The sequence below is a fragment of the Lepidochelys kempii genome, chromosome 1 (genome assembly GCF_965140265.1).
Source record: "Lepidochelys kempii isolate rLepKem1 chromosome 1, rLepKem1.hap2, whole genome shotgun sequence".
In the NCBI taxonomy this organism is placed as follows: Eukaryota; Metazoa; Chordata; order Testudines; family Cheloniidae; genus Lepidochelys; species Lepidochelys kempii.
The window spans coordinates 111,042,603-111,065,181 of record NC_133256.1 but is presented as its reverse complement, the minus strand read 5'-3'; the positions used below and the strand labels follow the sequence as shown (position 1 = coordinate 111,065,181).

Genomic DNA, 22,579 nt, shown 5'->3' with positions numbered 1-22,579 from the left:
TGAGCATAAGCTGTCGTGAGCTACAGCTCACCCGATGAAGTGAGCTGTAGCTCACGAAAGCTTATGCTCAAATAAATTGGTTAGTCTCTAAGGTGCCACAAGTACTCCTTTTCTTTTTGTGGATTTACTGTATTCACATGCTCATTAGAGAAGCCAGTTTGCCAAGGTGCTGCCTGTTGGACCATAACAATTGAAGCCTAGAAAATACATATCCATAATTCCTCTACAAATACACTCTCAATAACGTAACTTCACCAGCTATGTATTCCCCATAAATAATTCAAATATCTGCTATCTTACACTATAGGTTTGTGTAATTTCATGATTGGCGTCCTGAGAAGTGAGAGTCATTAAGACTGCACATCCAATAAAAATACTGTAATGAACTTGGTGGCTCATTATTTGGCACTCTGTTAATCCCCAATATAACATCCAGCCAGTAGAGGGGTCTAAGACAGGGGTTCTCAGACTGGGGGGTTGGGACCCCTCAGGGGGTCACAAGATTATTACATGGGAGGTTGCAAGCTGTCAGCCTCCACCCCCAAACCCTGCTTTGCCTCCAGCATTTTAGAATAGTGTTAAATACAAAAAAAAGTGTTTTTAATTTAGAAGGGGGGTTGCACTCATAGGTTTGCTGTGTGAAAGAGGTCACCAATACAAAAGTTTGATAAACACTGATCTAAGGACAGGAAGGGGAAGTGTTGAGCTGAGGTCAGAGGAGTTCACGAATGAGTCAGAGGCTGCACAGAATTAGTTAGGAGCAGAAAGCCAGAGGCAGGAATCTGGGGGAGCCTGGCTGTGGAGAGAGGGCAAGGCATCAGGGGCAGCACATGACTCCTCTGTCTGGGGAGATGGATGGCACCCAGGCCATGGCCCCGCCCCCACTCAGCCTCCTCCCCTGAAGCCCTGCCCATGCTCCACCCCCGTCTCTGCTGTTCGCACCTCTTCACCCCCTCCCCTGCCCACCAGCTGGCAGGCTGCTCACCACTCATGTGTGCCTCTTCACCCTCTCCTGTGAGGCCCCATGTAGGAGGAGTTGGGAAAGGAAGAGGCAGAGCCTCAGGAGAAGAGCGGTAACGGGGCCTGGCAGTGAATCGCAGGCAGGGCCCCAGCTGGGACGCCCTCCCTTTCAGTGGTGGCATGCTCCAAGGGCGGCATGTTGGCTGTCTGGGGAGGCATCGCCTCCCCTGGCCTCTTATACCCGCCACCTATGCAAGGCACTTTAGGCATTGGGGCTAAAAGGGTGGGAGCTGGCACGGGAAGCAGCTTGTTGGTGACAAGAGGGCCAGTGGTAGCTGTAACTCATAGCTACTTGGGAGAAGCTAGAAAACAAGGGAACACTGTGTGGAAGGGTCTGAACGCAACCGAGAAAAGGGCTGAATGCTGGTCAGGGGATACTTCAACACATGAATTATAAAACTTACTTAAATGCTCATTCAAGTTTTCTTGTAAGAAATCAAGCTAGAGTGTGCCAACAAGGTAAGCGATTTGAGTTTATTAGTTTGTTTATTCCCTGCTTTGGGAATATTATCTATAGATACTTGGGCTTTAGTTTGTATGCAATAGGAATATCACTGACCCTTTGCCACGCATGGTAGATTTAGAGGCCTTGCAGGTAGGTTTCCCATTGGAAGATAAATCAGCGACAGGGCATTTTTCTAAGTGTATTTTTTTTTATTTACAAACTGTACACAAGTCCTGATTCCTTGAATGAACTGCACACAGGCAACTCCCTTTTGCAGAAACTTCAGGTACAACACCACTGCCCTTTTACCAAAAGGCAGCTGTCTTGCATCTGTTTCTCTCAACTTAAAACACTTTGTTCACTGTGCCTTCATCAGTCAGTCCTTGGGAAACCATCTAGCCTAAAGCTGCTCTCTGAGAATCACACGGTCTTCTGGGACTGGCCATCAATCCTCCTTTTGTACAACTGCTCTGTAAACACAAAAAAATAAACTTCCTCCAAAAAGGTTTTACTGCCCGTTAGAGAGTACTTGACACAACTCCCTTTATGACCATCTGGATGAAGTGAAAGTTTCAGCCGTAAACCCAGATTTTTAAAGGTGTTTTGGCATTGCTGCACTCAGTGTTTCAATGCCTAACAGGATTTAAGCATGTGTAGCAATCCCTAAAACCTTTAAAAATCTGGACCTTAGTGCTCATACGTCAATTCATAACACACATGGAATTAGAGCCTGTTATTTTAGTTAGGTCACATACGCTTTAGTGGGAGTTAAAATGTAAGGGTAGCGCTAGCATGTATTTTCCTTGATCTAAATTTAGAAGTAGTGTGTACCTGTACATGCGAATAATGATTCTTGTCCTCAAGTGGATGGCGCACTATTAGTAGAATGCTAGGTCTCTGCAAACTTTAAGCCTCCAAACTTCTTGTGAGTAAGGTAGTTGTATCTTAACCAATTTTTAGGTTGTAAAATGACAGAGTCTATGTGTAAAGTTCAGAGTCACACAGCCAGCTAGGGCAGAATTGGAATTAAAATCCAGGGGTCATAACTTGGTGTCCCCTGCTTCAACAGTGCTTTCTATTAAAATATAAAGTAAAATGCATATATTATAGCCATGTCCACTCGTCTAGTTATGAGTCCAAACCTACTACAATGCCTGGAACTTTCCATTGGGATTATTGGGGAGTTCTGCCTTTAAAATTAAAATGGCAGGACAATGCCAGTAGGTTTTCAAGGTTCTGACAGATGTTTATTGTAGCATCATGGTATTTTACTGTAAACCCAGTCATAAACAGATTGATGCTGTACAATACTTCAACTTGTTAAATGAGTATGCTGTAAGGAATTTCAAAGTTTTTCATGATGCAAAGTAGAAAAAGTTTCTTGCCATAAAGAAAAGTAATGCATTGTCTTGCTAGTTTTTCATAGCCCTATAGCTCTGATTGTGGGGAATAGTCATTAGATCACTGGTTTGAAAAAACGGTTTACATTGAAGTCCTATTGAAATAAATCTGTGTGTAAAAATAATACGTTTAAACAATGCTTCTTGATTTATTCCATTTCCAGGAAAAGTAGCTATACAGAAGGAAGATCTCCAGAAATACCATAACAGAGACACCTGGTTTCAGCTACAGCATGTTGATGCTGATTCAGAAGTACAGGTGAGATTTCTCCCTTGTTAAGGTATTTTATAATGCCACCATTGCAATTTCTAGAGCCATCTAATTACAGAAAATAAGCTGGCACAGATATGGAAGTGTCATTAATGACTTCAGTTGAGGTTACATTGATATTTGTAATTAAAGCATGTGTGTGTGGATTTTTTTTTTTTTTTAACTGGTGATATAAGGTGAAATTTTGGTCCATTGAAGTCAATTTCACCCATATAGTTTAGTATTGATTTAATTGATTTCAACCTAGACTTTTGTAATTTACCATATGATTAAAACTACATAAACTATAGGGATAGTGTAAAATAGGATGGCTAGCTACAAAATACTAAAGATCCTGAAGGTCTTGCAGATAACTGTTCAGTCTTAAAGGGACATTGTCAACTTGAAAATCAGGGTTACAAGTGCCACCTAAAATGATTATTATTATTACACAAAAAAACTGTGTGAAAAGAACATTATTAAGCTTGCAAATTCAAACTCTCAAAAGTTAGGAAGTACCAGAATTAAGACTGCCTGTGCTGGGTCTTAGAAAGGTGGCAACCTTAATAATAGGTGGTGCTTTCAGCCTGGCCTTTAATAAATGGAAAGTTATCAAGAAAAAAAAATTGTCTGTTTTCAGCTTACTTTGTGCATTTGACAGCTTTCCACATGTTGTCAGTTACACTGATTTCCTATTTAGGCATACTCTCCGTTGCCTGGGAAAACTCTTAAGGTCAACAAGGAGCAGAAAATACATTATAAAATGTATTGAGAAGTTTGTGTGGGGAGGGGGAAAGCATGCTATTTAGAGAGTGCTCTATCAGAAGCTGGAATCTTACAAAATTTTAAAAAAGAAACAAAAATCAAGTTATCCCTCTAACTTCTTTGATATCCAGGCAGCTGTAGATTTCAGGCACACCTTTCTAATGGCTCCTTTTTGTGTCTACTAGACCTCTTTTGAACCAGATTCCATTTTTAAAATAACAAATATTGTCCTTTAATAAGAATTTAATATTGTAGGTTACCTTTGAACAATGAATATGAGCATAGGAGCCCACAGACACTGCGGTCTGAGTACACTGCAGTGTTTTCCTATGCAGGGAATGGGGAAATGCTACTCAGACACCACAGTGTGGTATAGCTTTTGGCATATATTGGCTTTTTGATCTCCATGTGCGTGTATGCGTGCACACTGTGTACAGGAAAATGAATGTGTACACTGTGTATACTCTGTAGCCATGTGTTTTAAGTGTATGTACTTTGCAGTGAAGCATACTTATACTATACTTTAAAATATATGTAGTTTTGCTTATTCCAAAAAAACAAAGTTGGGTAACCTACAGTTATGAGCATGATGTGAGGGCATTGTCGTAATTGCTGTTCCAGTTCAGTCTGTAACGTTCTTTGGTAAAATATTGATCCTTTGTGTGTCTACATCACAGAAAGGCTTTTAAGGGCATTGAAATCCTTTGTTTACTCTTGCTTCTTTCTTCTTCTTCTCACCTAGAAGGCTCTTGTTGCAGTAGTTTTAAAACAATAGATTGTATTAGTGTTTATTTCCTGCAGGATATGAAAACTTTCCTTTATCATTTATCAGATGAAGTGAGCCAATATTTGCATAGTATTCAGCCATGTTGATTTTGCTCTAATATTGACAGCAGTTTGCCTGTGGGAGCTATATTAGACCAAGGAGACTCTCTAGGAGAACATTGATAATTTGTTACTGAAGCTGTGAGCTAATAAAGCAAAGGGTTGTGAAATATTCTAGTTTGAGGATAGTGAGAGCATAATATTAGCTGGAAAGCATGTACTGTTTGTGATTTTTTTTGTACTGCTTATCACTTCCTCTGTTTGTATCTTATAAAAAAAGTGTTAAAAGCTGTTTCTGGCTTCTGTGATATTATTACAACTAGCAGAAATATGATGAGCATTTGGACAATTTTACCCTGTTGATTAAACGTCTCATGTAAGGTTTGTTAGAACATATTACAAGAGATTTTTATGTTCCCCACTACAATGGTGGGCAGATTTGGAAATACTCTGTGAGGACGGCTATGTAAGGAGAAGGTAGTCCAAGAAAAGGAGTAAAATAAAGGCTGATTTGTACTTGTGGTAGGTGTCTAAGCTTTATCTCTTTTTGGAAAATTAATTGTATCTGTTTGTTAGGGGAGAAGATGAAGTACGGAATATGTTTAGCAAAACTGGTGAAAAATATGTGTAAAATGTTTAATCAATTCATTTTCCTTTGTTTCTCTCTCTCCTCAAAACTGTTGTAGAAATTGGCGGACAATTATTCACACTGAAGCATGCAAAAAAGCCCCTGTAGTGTGCAAACAAGAAGTCCCTTTAGTGTGTGAACTAGCACTTAAATATTCTGGCGTTGGTCCCCAGAGCCATAACATCTAGTGGATTAAGCACAGGGCTGGGTGTCAAGAACTCCTGAGTCCTAGTCCCACCTCTGTCAGTCAGTGGCCTTAACATGTCTTTCCAGTTTTATATAGCAAAGTTAGTGGATGCTTCTTAAGAGTTTAGTCTACATGACTTGCCTAGGGAGCCCTGTTACCTAATAGATTAGATTTAAAACTTGTGGAAATAATTACCTAATAAATTCATGGTGGAGCTGGGTCCTAACTTCTGTTTCTAAAGTGGTTCTCTGTAAGTTCAGAGTACGAAAGCAAACCAATGGAAACAAACTCCAGGGTTGTCTTTGTCCCTGGCAATGGACATCTAATCATGCTAGTACTGCATCTTCTAATCCAGATGATTATGAGGACCTGTTGAGTGATCTGGCGGGGTGAGCAGAATTGCACTGAGATAACTTAGCTCACTTCTCTCAGACCCGTGATGGTAGGCAGTTGCTCTTCCTTGAGAGAGCTCAATTACGGAGTCCTTCAGGACCCAATCTTCTCTTTTCCTATTAAACATCTATTCCTGATCCTTACCTTTAGGGGGAATATGTGGGACATTATGAACTCCAGTGTGGGAAATATCTAGCTTCACATCTAGTGTAGACAATGTGATAATCCCCATATCTCCGTGCCTGAGAGGAGCAACAGGATGAAGAAAAGTTATGTGAACATAGGCAAGACTGTATTAAAGTTAGTAAGAAGGAAACATTCTGAAGAATTTTCCAAAGCTATACCAATGCCCTCAAGTGAGGGTTGCTGAATTCCATTTGTCATGGTGACACGCAGTTGTGGGGTTCTGCTGGGCTCTTTGTTGTGCCTGAATAGCCAGATAATGAGTGTGGCAGGGAGGCCAGGCTGCTTCCTGGTGAATCTGTATTTTGTGATGGTGCTCCATGCATTCATTGTCTCCAGAGGCTTTTGCAATTCACTGAGTTGGGATTGAAGGTTATGTCCACCAAGAAGCAATAGCTGATGCAAAATACAGCAGTCCATCTAATAAACAACCACTGTCCGATTAGGATATCACTGCTGCTCTGCTTCATGCACTGGTTCTGTCTTCTGGATGAAAAAGCTGGGCCATCATTCTCTGAAAAACTGTTTCTCCGCAACCTGTTACAATAGCTGGGGATTGTGGAGCTGGCAATGCATAGGGTGTAGCATACATGAGCCAGACATTTAGCATGTCTTTCACAGTGGAATTGCTTCCTTCCAAAAATCACAGCGGGCGCAACCAGAATTTTCCTAAGGAGGGGCCCATGTTACCTACCAGGTATCAGAGGTCTCTACAGAAGGTGTATGGGGTTAAAAGTCTATCTTAGTACATGTTACACAGAATATTAAAGGTGTCGGGGTGTGAGTGGAAGGATGTCGATCACATTCTCTACTGAGAGAGGCTGACTGCGATGCGCTGCTAGTAGTGCTAATCCAGTGAGCCGATTTTCTTCCACTGTTTCTGAAATAGCTCCAGTTACCTCAGCTGTGTTTTATCATTGAACAGAAGCACGTCCCAAATTGGAGCTGGCATTGTGTTATTCTGTATTATTCTTTGTCCGTGTCTTCACAGTATTGCACATGTGACAGCTTGTCCAATGACCGTCTCTCAAGGAATCTGCTATTCTGTGTAAAACAATGTTTTTGAAATTTGCATGTGCATATAATTTCTGCTTCGCATGATGGTCCCTATGTGGATTCCAAAAGTGGGTTCGCAAGCGCGCCATGCACCGGAGCCAGAACTGTTCATAGTAATGTCTGTTGACCCACATGTGCATTATACATCAACCGTGTGGTGTGTCCAAGGCTTTAAGAGGCTGTGTGGGTCAACACCACTCCAGTTCCTTCTTGCCACCGTGTGGCCAGAGTTGGAACCTCGGTTCCTCAGTGCTCTTAGCTTGCTGAGAGAACTGTTCTTCACTCATTGTCTGTACATAGTTTTTTCTCTAGTTGTTTATAGTTGTCCGTTAGTTCTTAGTTAGATAGGTTGTCTTTGTCGGACTTCTCCCCTTGCAGGGATTCCTTCCCCAGCCCGAGGACTATGCCCAGGCAAGCTGGCTTCAAATACTATCCCTTATGCCCATGCTCCTTCTCTGTGAGTGACGAGCACCAGTGTTGTCTCTACTGCTTGGGTAAAGCCCATATTGCCTCCCGCTGCTCCATCTGCCACTCCTTTCCAGCTTGAACTAGTGAAGCCAGGGAACTTTGCCTCCGCAAGTTCCTTATGGAGGAGGCAATGTGCCCACGTGCACAACGGGATCCGGAGCCCATGGATTCAACGGCCCGATGCTCCGCACCAGTGGTGCGCACCTATCTTGGTCCTTCCCAGCCGGCACTGACAGCACCACCACAACTGACCAAGACCCATTGTGCTCATAAGACGCACAGCCATGGGCATAAAGGTGGCTCCCCAACTAAGACTGCCTCTAGAGGCAGCATTGCCTCCCTGAGCTGTGCTTGGTCGCATTAGAAGTTGCACGTTGATCCGCATGCTCCGGCATCGAAGAAATCCCACTCAGACCATAAGTCGAAACACCGTGCTCCATCGGTCCTGCCATCAGCTGCAGTGACTGGTCCACCACCATCCACTCTGGCTCCATCTACTCCTCTGGGACTGTCTGAACTTGCACATCCGGTCCTGCATACACTGGGACACCAGTCCCCTCTCACGCCGACAGCTGAACTATTGTTACCGTATGATGGCTCCCCTCCATGCTCCGGGCCTCCGCTCGCTCCCGGACTGCCATCTCCCACGGATGAACCGCTTCTCCTTCAGCCTCCTCTTCCGTTCTGCCTCTCTCCACCGGGCCCTTACATGGAGGAACCTCTTTTGCTCCTGGACTGTCCACCTTCAGTTCACCCCACACCGCCAGCTCCGGCTGTCCCAACAGCTCTGCCCTCCGGGACCCCTTTTCTGCTTTTGAGTGGTCCTCCGAACTAGATTCTACCTTCTTGCACACATGGTCGTATAGTCCTGAACCATGGCGCCATCCATTTCTACACCCTGTCAATCAACCATCTCCTTCACTGTGTGGCTACGGCCCTCAACCTGACTGTGGAGGACATACAGGACCCCCAGAAACAGTTCCTGGACAAATTGCTACCCCCCGGACCTTTCTGCAGCACCCTGCCTGTTCATGAGGCCATTTTACAACCAGCCCAGACAGTCTGGCACACCCTGACTTCTTGTGCTCCTACTCCCAAGTGGACAGAACATCATTATTTCATCGTCTCCAAAGCGACTCACTTTCTTTTTACTCACCGCCGCCTAACTCTCTTGTAGGCCACATGACGATTGAACACACCAGACAGCAGCATTTTAAATCTACTCCCCCCAATCGTGCCACCAAGAAGTTAGACCTCCTGGACCACAAGGCCTACTCTTCTCCAGGCCTCCAATTCTGAATTGCAAACTACCAGGCTATCCTTGCCACGTGTGACTTTCTCTTGTACTCGAGGTTCGCAGACTTCAAAGCCTTCCTCCTTCTGGAGAAGCAGCAGGACTTCCACCAGTTTCTGGATGAAGGCAAGTTGGTTGCCCAGGTGACTCTCCAGGTGGCGGTTGATGCTGCTGATACTGTGTCCTGCTCTCTGGCATCAGGAGTTGTCCTCTGCTGTGATTCCTGGCTACAGTCTAGCAGATTTCTGAAGGCGGTTCAGACTACGCTTGAGAACTTCCTCTTCCATAACAACAAACTGTGTAGAAACAAGACTGATGAGTCCCCATGTTCCCTTATTTACTCTCATGCCATCCTCCGATCATTAGGTATATAGCCCCAGCCCCAACCTGCAGGCAACAGAGGTCATCCTTCAGATCCTGCCCTTGTGCCACCTATCAGCCATATCCTCAGCGTCCCCCAGAACCTTCTTAGTATCACCAGTCTGCTGCCTCTGCCGCTTCTGCCATCCCACAACCATCCTCTAAACAGTCCTTTTGACTGCTTCCCCGAGACTCGTGAACCCTCCTCCCAACCCGATTGTTTTCAGATGTCCTCTCGCCCTTTTCGCACATGTGATTATCTCAGATCACTGGTTGCTGGACATTGTTCATCAGGGCTACCTCACAGAATTCCTCTCCTTCTCGCCCTGTCATCCTCCTGTGGAGCTTTCAGGAGATCCCTCCCAATACCATCTTCTGCAAGAGGAAGTGTGTGCCCTCCTCCACAAGGGTGCCATAGAATCTGTTCCACTGCACTACCACGGCCATGGTTTCTACTCCCCTTACTTCCTTGTACCGAAGAAGGGAGGTGGTGTCCGTCCCATTTTGGATCTTCAGTTGCTGAACTAATACATCCACAGATTCTGCTTCCGGATGGTCACACTCCCCATCAGCATCCAGTCACTTCCCCCTGGGGCCTGGTTCGCAGCTCTTGATATGAAGGATATCCTTCATATCCTTATTTCCATGTGGACATCCACCCTGCTCATGGAAAATTCCTCAGCTTCATGATGGGCTCATCCCACTACCAATTCTGGGTCCTCTCTTTTGGGATTGCCACTGTCCCCTGTGTCTTTACGAAGGTTTTCACTGTTGTGGCAGCCCACATGCATCACCTGGGTCGCTCTGTGTTTCCCTACCTGGACAACTGGATCCTTGTGTCACCTTCCTGAGCTCACCTCCTCACCACCATGTGGACCCTGCGCACCCTCCTTGACACCTTGGGGATCTGTATCCAGGAAGAAAAATCAGTCCTAACCCCTACCCGCATGCTTGCTTTCATAGAGGCTCACCTGGACTCTGTCGCAGCCCAAGCCTTTCTTCCCTCAGACCCTTTTGCTGCTCTCACCACTCTTGTTGCGTGGCTTCATCGTCGTCCTTGCACCTAAGTCCGTCAGTGCCTCTCCTTCCTTAGCCATATGGTGGCCTGCACTTCCGTCATGCCATATGCCTGCCTCTATATGTGTTGCCTTTAACTGTGGCTCCACTCTGTCTACGATCCTCAGTCAGACAGCCTCGGCAAACCAATCTTGATCCCTTCCTCTGCCATCACCTCTCACCTGGTTGTGCAACCAGTCAGCGGTCTTAGCCAGTGACCCTTTCACATACACCCCTATCCCATACCACCACTTCACTCATTGGCTGGGGCGCTCATCTGGACGGTCACACGGCTCATGGCCTCTGGTCGCTTAGGGAGGCATGGATGCATATCAGCATCCTAGAACTCTGCGCTCTTTGTCTTGCCAAGACCTCCTATTCTGCCTCCACTCGCAGCATGTTCAGTTACTGTCTGACAACATGACTGTGGTTGTCTATATCATCAAGCAGCATGGAGCCAGATTCTCCTCCCTATGCAAGGAGACTTGGTGCCTCTGGGATAGGATCACTGTGCATGCCTTTCACCTCCCAGGCACCAGCAACTCCCTGGTGGACATGCTCGGCTGTTCTTCCCATGTCAGCCAAGAGTGGGAACTCCATGACCCCACTCTCTGCTATCTCTTCTGGGGAACACCACACTGGGACCTCTTTTCGACCCTGGATAACTACAAACTTCCTCTCTTTTGCTCCAGGGGCGCTCTCAGCCGGGCCCTTTTCTTCCCACGGATCAGCGACCTCTGTTATGCCTTTCCATCTGTCCCGTTGCTTCCCCAAGTTCTGCATAAGGTCTGCTGTGACCAGCCAGTGCTCATTCTAATTGTCCTCTCCTGGTCTCTCTAGTATTGGTACACAGATCTCCTTCACCTCTCTGCTCACCCACCAATCCTTCTTCTGGGCCTCCCAGATCTCCTCAAGTAAGCACACAGCTGCCTGCGTCACCCCAGCCCAGGCCCTCTCTATCTCACGCCTTAGTATTTGGATGGAGTTCACACATAGATGACTCCTGCTGTGCCCTAGTCCGTGACATCCTTATGTGTAGCAGACGCCCATCCTCTCAGGCCTGTTTTCAGGCCAAGTGGCATTGTTTCACTATGTGGGCGTGCCATCAACATCACTTCATCAACTCCACTTCTATTCCTGTTCTCCTAGACTTCCTCCTCCACCTCTGCCAGTCAGGCCTCGTCCACTCCTTCGTCCATGTGCACCTGATGACTATGAGTGTCTTTCTTTCCCCTGTAGATGGCTTCTGTGTCTTCACGCACCTGACCACCTCCCACATCCTTCGTGGCCTTCTCAACACTTTCCCCATCGTGCATAAACCTACCCCCTCCTGGGACCGCAACCTTGTTCTCTCTCCCCTCACTAAGCCACCCTTTGAACACCTGGCAATCTGCTCCCTCGCCCACCTCTCCATGAAATTGATCTTTCTTGTGGCAATTACCTCAGCACAGTGAGTTAGAGAGCTCGCAGCCGCGATGGTGGATTCACCATCTTCCTCAAAGACAAGGTCTCCCTCCACCTCTATCCCACATTCCTCCCCAAGGTGGCCTCCCTGTTTCACCTCAGCCAGTGCATGCACCTCCTGATCTTTTATGCTAAACTGTACACCTCTCCTGGTGAGCATGCGTTCCTTGCTCTCTATGTTTGCCGGGCTTTGGCTTTTTATCTCCAACGCACCTGCACCTTCCAAACATCTCCTCTTCATCGCCATCACGGAGTGCTGCCAGGGTCACGCCCTCTCTTCACAGTGACTCTCCAAGTGTATCACCCATTGCATCATGGACTGCTATACTGTCTCCTGAGTCACCTTCCCTCCCAGAGTCACGGCCCACTCTACCCGGGCATATGCTGCAATATTCGCCTTCCTGGCAGATGTTCCCTGGAATAACATTTGTAAGGCAGCCCCTTGGGCTTCTGTTCACACCTTTTCCACCCAATAGGCCATCACCCCTGCCTTGACGTCAGATGCTGCTGTCAGTCAGGCCGTCCTTCAGACTGTGTCTTCTGGTGAGACCTCACGCCCACCTCCATTCTGACCACTGCTTGCGACTCTCCCACGTTTGGAATCCACATAGTGACCATCACTCCAAGAAGAGAAGGTTACTTACCGTAATTGGAGGTTCTTCGAGATGTGTGGTCCCTATCTGGATTCCAATCTCTTCCTCTATCCCCTCTGCTCCAGGCTCCTCTGCTTCCTGATAAGAGGAAACTGGGGCGGTGTAGATCAGACGCACCACATGGTCAACACACATGCAGGTCAATGGACTCTACTATGAATGGTTCCGGCTCCGACACATGGTGAACTTGTATACCCACATTTGAAATCCAGATAGGTACTACACATATTGAAGAACCTCCAGTTACAGTAAGTAACCTTCTCTTACATGTGCAAATTAGATATGCTTGGATTAAGGTTTTATCGCTTTGATTTATGAGATAAGGTTCTTTAGGCTTCTGCGGTGGAAGTTGAGGATAGCAAAGGCTAGTAAACTGATTTAAAAAAGATTGTGTATGATAGTGTTGTTCAGAAGATATATAGAATTATCTGCTGTGTTAGACATTACTAATTTAAAAAATAATGAGCCCATTGTGCAGCATCTGCATGCATTATGCTCAACTCCCCTCTTTGCTAGGTGCATGTAAATAAGTTCAGCAAAGTTAATCATGGGCAAGTTTCAAAATGCCTGCATGTGCAATATATTATAACCACAGGCTATTCAAAAATTAGAAAAAGAAGAAGCTGTTTCCAGTTTTATATTAACTTTCTTTCCACCGCACCGGAAATAAATGGGTGTGACCCTTTCATCTCTCAGAAGTGGCTTTCAGGTTTCTCTCTTTTAGTTGTTTTGAAGAGATAAGAAATATGTTTTGATGCAGTTGCAGGATGACTCTGAGTTATATGCTCACCAAGAGTAAATTTCACAGAACTAGATTGTGTAAGAGAACCAGGGAAATGGAACCAGTTAGTGACCAGATCCTTCATTGTGACAAGACTTCTGTCTGTCCAGATTTGCACTCAAACTTCTAAGCACTGAACAGCAAGGCTATAGATCTCTCCTTTTTTAATTTTATTTTTCTGGTCTATTTTTTACTTTTTACAAGACAGACTGAAGCATGGTGTGTAATGAGAAGCACCTGTTCTTGATAAGAAATTTCCATTGTTTCAAAATAGTATACTTGAATTTTATGTCTGAAGAATGGTCTGTCTTGGAAATGAAAACCAGGCGCTAAAGTCCTCATTACGTACCTGTCCATTATCCTAGGGAGAGCTCCTTCCTAACTTCCCACCAGTGCTGCTGTGAGGGGAGTTTCAAGCTCCTGGAGTCCAGCCACTGCCCTAATCTTGGGGTCTCTAGGTGCACTCGCATAGTGCAGACCTATCTGGCACTCCCTCCAAGTGTCAGAACCTGCTGTCCAGACGCTAGCCTGTCTGGACACAGCACTTGATCCTTCAGATTCCCTGGTACTTAAACATGCCCCTCTCCCAGAGCGCCACCCAATGTGAAGCTTCTGGTTACAGTTTAAGTCTCTCTGGGGCACATAGAAGTTGTGATGCAGTCAAAACGCACACTTTGCCCAGTCTTAACACCTTTATGCTCTTACGTACAGATCATACAAAACAATAACTATCTGAAACATCCCTCATTTTCTATCTAACTCTTTCCTTGTGAACTCTTGAGGAACCATCTTGAGTCCAGAAATGTAGGGAGGCAGAGTGTCTCCTGCCTCAGGCAGGCTGTCACATGGTGAATGGTCTCTCCCTCATGAGAAAACAGACCCCAGAGCAGACTAGCCTCTGCCCTTTTAAAACCTTTAGCCCCCATGTGTCAGGTGGCACCCTTGCCATTTTCTCCATATGAGCAGAAACTCTGTCAGTTGACTTTGTTGCCAAGATGACTTTCCCCTGCATACCCTGTTTTTCTGGGCAAGGACCAATCTTTTGTCTACAGTGAGTAGATTTCCAACGATTGGGTGTTCAAGAGTCATCTGCCCTCTATTATCGTTCTTTTGCCACCAGCCACGGATTCCATACAGACCAGCGAGAGAGAGAAGGCAAGAGGCTGCACGTTCCCAATGGAGTTTGCAGCCTGACAGGCGCAAAGGTTCATAATCTTGCGCAGATTCCATAAATTCTATAGGCATATGCCCAGTTCATCACAGTACCATGTACAAATATTTAACTAAAAGGAAAACACATCCATTGGCAGGATCTGAATGTATTGAGATGCTATTTCTCTTCCTTAAGAAAAACAGGAAACAGGAAAGCTAACATTGTGCTATTTGAAGATGTTTTGCAGTTTCTTAGCAATTGGGAAATATCTTATTCTTATCTATTAAATTGTACATTTGGAGACCAACCAGACCTCCGCAAGATGCCCAGTGTCTCTAATTCCATAATGAAGTGTGCTACAGCGTGTGTGCCTGCACCCTCAACAGGCTGGGTTTGTTTTGTTACAGACCTGCTGTATATGATGTAGGCCATATAGTAAGATCTCCTTTGCATCCCAAATTATGACCCAATATTTTATTTTGTGGGTGCAGTTCAACCATAAGTTCAGTTATGAAATAGCTAGGGACTGGAAGTGGAGTCCTCATCTAATCAAATGACCCGCCCAAGACAGACTATTAGCTCAGGCTGGTGAGCTCCAACAGGAGAAAATGTTTGGCTATGGTTGCACACCTGGTTGTGGTAAACTGGAGTCCAGTTTCAAAGCCTCTGATGGCAGTGGCTGTGCTAATTATGGGAATTCTGAAAACAAAATGGAATGTTTGATATTCGGTCATTCTTCTGTCCGTACCAGAGCTACTCTTTGTTTCTTTGTGGAGCTCTCGGCTGAGTTCTGGACAAAACACTGTATCAGTGGCTCTCTTCTGATATTCTGAAAGTCAGGGAGGAGTTTGTCCCCTTTGGCTCTTCCCTTGTTTTCTCTCACTCGCACAGCTGAACTGATTTAACTTTTTTTTCTCAGAAGAGGGAACTGCATGTGGTTGACCCCTGAGCAACTCTCTGCTTAACTAGTTTGTTTCCACTTCCAGGCACCGAAGTTTGGGAAAGAAGACATGCAGACAAAAATAGTTTAGATCCCTATAGTGAGCCAAGTTTCTGTGGCCAATGATATTTATAAAGTGCCTTCCATTATTTTTTATTAAGTGGAAATTTCTGCATATAGAGAAGTAAGAACACAAGAAATTAAAGGGCGACTTGTCAGTGCAGTCTAGCCCCAAATATCTCCCTTGCCTAAAAATGAAGTATGAAGGCTTTTGGAAAATTAATTAAATCGTACAATTACAGCTCAATCTCCCAAATAGCATCTGTAATGAGGCATTCAACTGATAAATTCTAAATGTGCTTTTCTAAAAATTCTTTAGGTTGTAATTGCTGTGACAGCACAAAATTTGGTACTCTGAGATATCAAAAGTACCAGAAATTTCTCTCTACCAGTGGTCTGGCCCATACTAGGGGTATTAAGTGGTGGTTTAAAGGTATATTGCAAGATTCTGAAAACCTGTCAATATTTTATATTCCAAGAGGTTAGACTGTGCATGCCTTTATATTATCTATTTAGGGAGGCAGGATGAGTCCAGTATTTAGTGTGCTAGCCAGGGAATCGGGAGACCGAAGTTCAGTTCCCCACTCCAGCTCAGACTTCTTGTGTGACTTTAGACAAGTTGCTTAGTCTCCCTGCACCTCAGTTTTACAAATCGGGATAATAGTACTCCCCTACCACACAGAGGTGTTGGAGGATTAAATCTATTAAAGATTGAGCAGTGCGGTTACTGTGATAATGGAAGTCATATAAGTACATAAAGAGAGAGAGAGATTTAGAAACTTTTTCAAAACTGCTACTTACATGAATCCTTAGCCATTTGTTCTTTAATTCCAGCAGTTTCTGGAGACAGGCACATCCCAGAAAGATGCATACCAGGTTTCAAAGCAGTAGGATCCAAACAATAGCACATAGCAGATCCTAAAAACCACATTTGGAAAGGCAAGTGTGGAATAACTTGTTCTGAGTCTCTCTCTCTCCTTGTGTTTGGATAGTTGAAAAGCCCCATTATTATTAAGTTTTCTATTTGTATAACGACTTTAATCTCCTGCAGTATTTTACAAACACCACCACCATCCTGGTCAGGTATCAGAGGGGTAGTCCTGTTAGTCCGGATCTGTAAAAGCGGCAAAGAGTCCTGTGGCACCTTATAGACTAACAGACATCCTGGTCAGATTATAAGTAGTATATCCCTACTACTATATTCTTATTATTCAAGCATGTAATTTCTATCCATAGAGATTCTATGGTACGGTTTGAGTCATTTAAGATATTTACCTTATTTGATGCTATGCTTTCTTTCATGTGTAGTGCCATTCCCCCACGAGTACAGCCTATTCTGTCATTCCTATATATTTTGTACCCTGGTTCAGTATTACTGTGTTCCACTGATTATCATAGTTCCACCAAGTTTCTGTGATGCCTGTTATACCAATAGCCTCATTTAATACCAGGCACTCAAGTTCACCCATTTTAGTATTTAGACTTCTTGCATTTGTATATAAGCACTTATAAAATTTGTCACTTTTTAGCTGTCTGCCATTATGTGAGGTAATCGCATGGGACTTTTTCATTCGACTGTTCTCTTTTCAGTTCCTACCTGTACTTTATCAACTTCCATCCTAGTAAGCAGGAAAGGACATAGAGAATCTCCGTTAATAGAGCCTTCCCTACGGGATCTCTCTGTCTAAACGGTTTGCTCACCTGCACCTGTCGGCTTTCCCCCAGCCCTTAGTTTAAAAACTGCTCTGCAACCTTTGTAATTTTACATGCCAGCAATCTGGTTCCATTTTGGTTTAGGTGGAGCCCATTATTTCTGTATAGGCTCCTCCTTTCCCAAAAGGTTCTCTAGTTCCTAATAAATCTAAACCCCTTCTCCCTCCACCATCATCTCATCCATACATTGAGACCCTGCGGTTCTGTCTGTCTAACTGCCCCGGCACTTGGAACTGGAAACATTTCAGAGAATGTTACCATGGAGGTCCTGGACTTCAATCTCTTACCTAGCAGCCTAAATTTGGCCTCTAGGATCTCTGTCCTACCTTTCCCTGTGTCACTGGTATATGTACCACGGGCACTGGCTCTTCCCCAGCACTACCCATAAGCCTATCTAGGTGTCTGAAGAGATCCACAAGCTTTGCTGCCAGTAGGCAATTCACCATGCAGTTCTTCCGGTCATCACAAACCCAGCTATCTATATTTCTATTGATCGAATCCCCCATTACTATTACTTGTCTCTTCCTAATAACTGGGGTTCCCTCCCATGGAGAAGTATCCTAAGTGTGAAAGGATACCATAATATCATCTGTAGGGAGGGATCCAACTATGGAATCATTTCCCTCCACTCCACTTTGATGTTGTTCTTCCCTGAGACTTCTATCCTCCTCAACAGCACAGAGGCTCCCAGACTCAGGGTGAGACCACTCTACTGTATCCTGGAAAGTCTCCTCTATGTACATTGATCAGTCTCCCAGAGCTCCTCCAGTGCAGCCATTCAGGTCTCCAGGGCCTACACTCAGTCTATGAGGGCCATGAGCTCCTTGCACCAAATGCACACATATACCACCTGCCCACAAGGCTGGTAATCATGCATGTTGCATTCAGTGCAATAAACTAGATAGCCCCACTCTCCTGCTGGACTTCTGCCTGCAGTCTTTTTACTCCTGCAGGTTTGTTTGTTGGGTTTTTTCCCCTCTGTATTACTTTTGGGGGGGGGTGTAATTTATTGCCCTAAGTTTAGAGAATGTTAATCAAGTGTATTTAGCTCTCTCCCACTCCCTCTCTAAACTCCCTCGCAAAACTCCTCTGGTCGCTTAGGAGCTGGCTTTTTAAACTCCTCTTCTCCCTGTGTAGCTCCCACTCCCTGATTAAGGGGATCAAAGCCTTGTTAAGAAACTCTCAGCCTTGCTTAGCAGGCTGCTAGGCTTAGCACACGGCCCCCAAACAAACAGACCACATTATGTACTTCAGTCAAGCAGCAAGCATGCGACAAACTCATCCGAAGGGCCACATAGTCGCTCCTCCTTGACCTGGAGAACTCTCTCACAAAACTCCCCTTAGCTGCTCCTCTTTGCCTTCTATATATGGATAGATAATGAGAAAATTTTCAAACATGAGTGTTCAGTGTTAGGCGTTTAAATCCATATTTAACTTTGGGCACCCATGTTTGAAAATGTTATCCAATATTTTTGTTTAAAATTAACAGTGATCATCTGAACATTCATTCTTTCGGTCTAATTTTTTTTTCCAAAAAATACTTTTAAAGTAGGCCACAGCAACACAAACACTATTGGTGAAGCACTAGACAATGACTTTCTTTAGACTGGTGCTTTTCAGGCTTCAGTAGGTTGGCTCCCATTTTTCAATTAGGCATATGTCCGAGTCCTTTGTTCACAAGAGTCCAGGTGTGGCCCAGAGGTTTTTCCTGTTCATCAATGATTTTTAACTCTTGCCGTAACAATCACAGTAAGTAAAAGCAAAATGCAGTTCCATGTTTGAGTTAGCTTAGACGTTCTGTAGTCTGTGCTTGACCATTGTATGTTAGGAGCCAAATTCTGATAGCACGTAATCTAACCTAGGAAAATCCACTGGTAATTGTCCCTATGATATTTAACTCTGAAAAATGAATGATGGTTCTGGGGATGTTTATTATGGGGTCTCACCATTTCATTTCAGCTGGTAGAAGAAGCCCAAGCTAGTAGGGCTCAGCTTTGCAATAGAAGATTATTTATAGGATAAACTGTGGTTTATGTGTTTTTTTTTTCCTTTTTACACACTGTATTTAAAATTAAACCACAAATTTACAACTGCTGGAAACATAAGATGCATAAGTAGCATTTATAAAATTTTGGTTGCTTTACATCTGTCTTTTGATATTTCTCAGTCTGTAGTAACTAACAGTTACATTTCCAGCTGGGTTAAAATGGTCAATGAAAGGTTTTACCAGAGTCATTTAAAAACAGGACCTTGTTCTATTTTTTGCTTTACAAGTTTATGGAATTTAGGCTGTCCCATAGAGGAAAAATTAAAGTGATTAGTTCTAATAATGTAAAGTAAAATTCTGCCTTTGAATAAGTACACACAACTCCTATTGTGTTAATCCAGCGAGAGCTGTGCACATGTAAACAAGAGCAGAATTTGATCTTTAAATAATGTAATGGCTCTTTACAAAGAGTGGTTATACAATGTAATATTTTGTGCTTTTTTAGCAATACCACTATTTTTTACTTCCACAACTCTGAATATTACTGTTTTCTGTTTGAGTCCTGTCATCGCTGCTGCTGCTTCCCTACAAGAAGCTCAATCTGCTGACAGTTTTTTTGAATGAAGAATTGAGACATGAGACCCAGTTGGTCTCATTATGGCATTCCAGACCATTCCATTGTTTGTGAAAAATGAAGTGCTGATCAGCAGCTAAATGAACATGTGTTCCATTTCCACCTGTTCAGCAAAACAATATTTCTAAGTGCTGGTAAAGGGTATATTAGTAAATGTACTGGTTTCCAGGAACAGAATGGACTGGAATATTTTCTGTACAAATGTATTCAGTGACTAATATAATCAACTTCAGAACTGTCCAAGCCTCTAAATTTCCATGTATAATTGTTCACTGAATAGAACTTGAGAGGAAGGATAGACTTGTGGTGACGTCACTGGACAGGGATGTGGAATATCTGAATTTGGTTCCTGGCTCTGCCTTAAATATTCTGTGTCAACTTGAGCAAGACAGTTAATTTCTCGGTGCCTTAATTCCTACTCTGTAAAAGGAGAATAAATGCCTCTTTTCTTCCATGCTTTCTGCCTGGTCTATATTGACTGTAAGGGATGTCTTTGTTTGTTTGTCCACCTAGTACAACTGGGCCTCTCGATACCACCATCCTAATAATAGCATTTCCTTTGTCTATAAATTGTCAGGAGACAGGCAAGATGGCAACTTTCTGATTCTATAGTGGCTTAAATATATTTTTTAACTGGTGATTTACACCCCTTTTTAACTATTAAGTGGCTGAATTATAACATGAATTTGCAGCATAAATTGCTGTCTTCTCTTTAAAAGAAATGCATTATCCAATACTCTGCAGGCTGGCTAAATGGCGGTGCTCATGAGTCAATTAATTCAGATGGGTCCTTGTGTTTTGCTTAAGGGCATAATTGACATGGGAGAAAGCATGCTGTGTACACAGGAGCTGTATTTCTGTGAATTAAACATCCAAGCATATTAGCACAGCTTCACATTAAGGTATACACCCACACCTGAACTTGGTAACTGGAAGTAATGAGGTATTCTGGCAATAATCACAGGGCTGCCAGCTTAAGTGATGCCATGACCTCTGAGCTGCTTTCCAAAGGCTTGTCACTCTTCAAATGTCTGATTTTTTCTAATTCTTTAGAAAAGAAAAACAAGGAAGAGCTAATACAACATTTGGGGTCTTTTCTTCTTAAAGAGACTGTAGTTTAGTTTATTAAAATTTCATAGAAGTGGGGGAAATATGTAAATTGCTATTAACTTTGAGTCAACTATTAAAAGTTAAAAATTTCTAAAATAGAAAGCTGCCATCTTACTTGTGGAATTCAGACTTTTTGACGTTTTGAACCACCACAGTAAATAAACCTTTCATCCCATTCATGTTCACTTGCACATTTTGAAGAATTCTGTTCTTTCTGTTCAGAGACCAGTCTCAGCAGTGCCCGAGGTTACCAGAAATATGTCTCAAAAAGAAAAGGAGTACTTGTGGCACCTTAGAAACTAACAAATTTATTTGAGCATAAGCTTTCATGAGCTACAGCTCACTTCATCGGATGCATGTAGTGGAAAATACAATGGGGAGATTTTATATACAGAGAACATGAAACAATGGGTATTACCATACACACTGTAACGAGAGTGATCAGGTAAGGTGAACTATTACCAGCAGGAAAGCGGGGGTGGGGTGGGGCGGGAAAAACCTTTGTAGTGATAATCAAGGTGGGCCATTTCCAGCAATGGACAAGAACGTGTGAGGAACAGTGGGGGGTGGGGGGGAATAAACACGGGGAAATAGTTTTACTCTGTGTAATGACACATCCACTCCCAGTCTTTATTCAAGCCTAAGTGAATTGTATCCAGTTTGCAAATTAATTCCAATTCAGCAGTCTCTCGTTGGAGTCTGTTTTTGAAGTTTTTTTGTTGAAGATTTGCCACTTTTAGGTCTGTAATCAAGTGACCAAAGGGATTGAAGTGTTCTCCAACTGGTTTTTGAATGTTATAATTCTTGACATCTGATTTGTGTCCATTTATTCTTTTACGTAGAGACTGTCCAGTTTGGCCAATGTACATGGCAGAGGGGCATTGTTGGCACATGATGGCATATATCACATTGGTAGATGTGCAGGTGAACGAGCCTCTGATAGTGTGGCTGATGTGATTAGGCCCTATGATGGTGTCCCCTGAATAGATATGTGGACACAGTTGGCAACGGGCTTTGTTGCAAGGATAGGTTCCTGGGTTAGTGTTTTTGTTGTGTGGTTGCTGGTGAGTATTTGCTTCAGGTTGGGGGGCTGTCTGTAAGCAAGGACTGGTCTGTCTCCCAAGATCTGTGAGAGTGATGGGTCGTCCTTCAGGATAGGTTGTAGATCCTTGATGATGCATTGGAGAATTCCCCTCCCCTGTCCCCGCTCTCCTGCAGGTAATAGCTCACCTTACCTGATCACTCTGGTTACAGTGTGTATGGTAACACCCATTGTTTCATGTTCTCTGTGTATATAAAATCTCCCCACTGTATTTTCCACTACATGTATCTGATGAATGTGAGCTGTGGCTCACGAAAGCTTATGCTCAAATGAATTTGTTAGTCTCTAAGGTGCCACAACTACTCCTTTTCTTTTTGCGGATACCGACTAACACGGCTGCTACTCTGAAACAAGAAATGTTTCTGTAAAAACATGAATTAAACGTATTGAGATTTTCTGTGGAAGGGTCATGTTCTCTCGTACTCTTAATTCCTTTAAAGGTAACTTATTGCTGTTTATAGTTGCTATTAATTTGTACTGAGGTAGCACATAAAGCACCAACAAAGGACTGTGGCCTGACTGTGCTACTCACTGTACAAGCACATGGTAAAGAGGCAGAGAGCTCGCAATCTAAATTGTGACAAACCACAACATATAGATGAAACAAATAGGGAAGGGGGAACAAGGTAACAGTAAAGCAAGAAAACTGTCA

General features: G+C 43.7%; 1 protein-coding gene across 2 annotated transcripts in view; it reads left to right on the top strand.

Moving 5' to 3' along the window:
• Positions 1-22,579, top strand: part of RASA3 (RAS p21 protein activator 3) — a 264,785-nt gene that overhangs the window by 165,702 nt on the left and 76,504 nt on the right. For both annotated transcript variants that reach the window (XM_073350720.1, XM_073350711.1), the window contains exon 4: positions 3,030-3,124. In XM_073350720.1, coding sequence (XP_073206821.1) covers positions 3,030-3,124 — 95 coding nt within the window. The remainder of the gene's footprint in view (positions 1-3,029; positions 3,125-22,579) is intronic.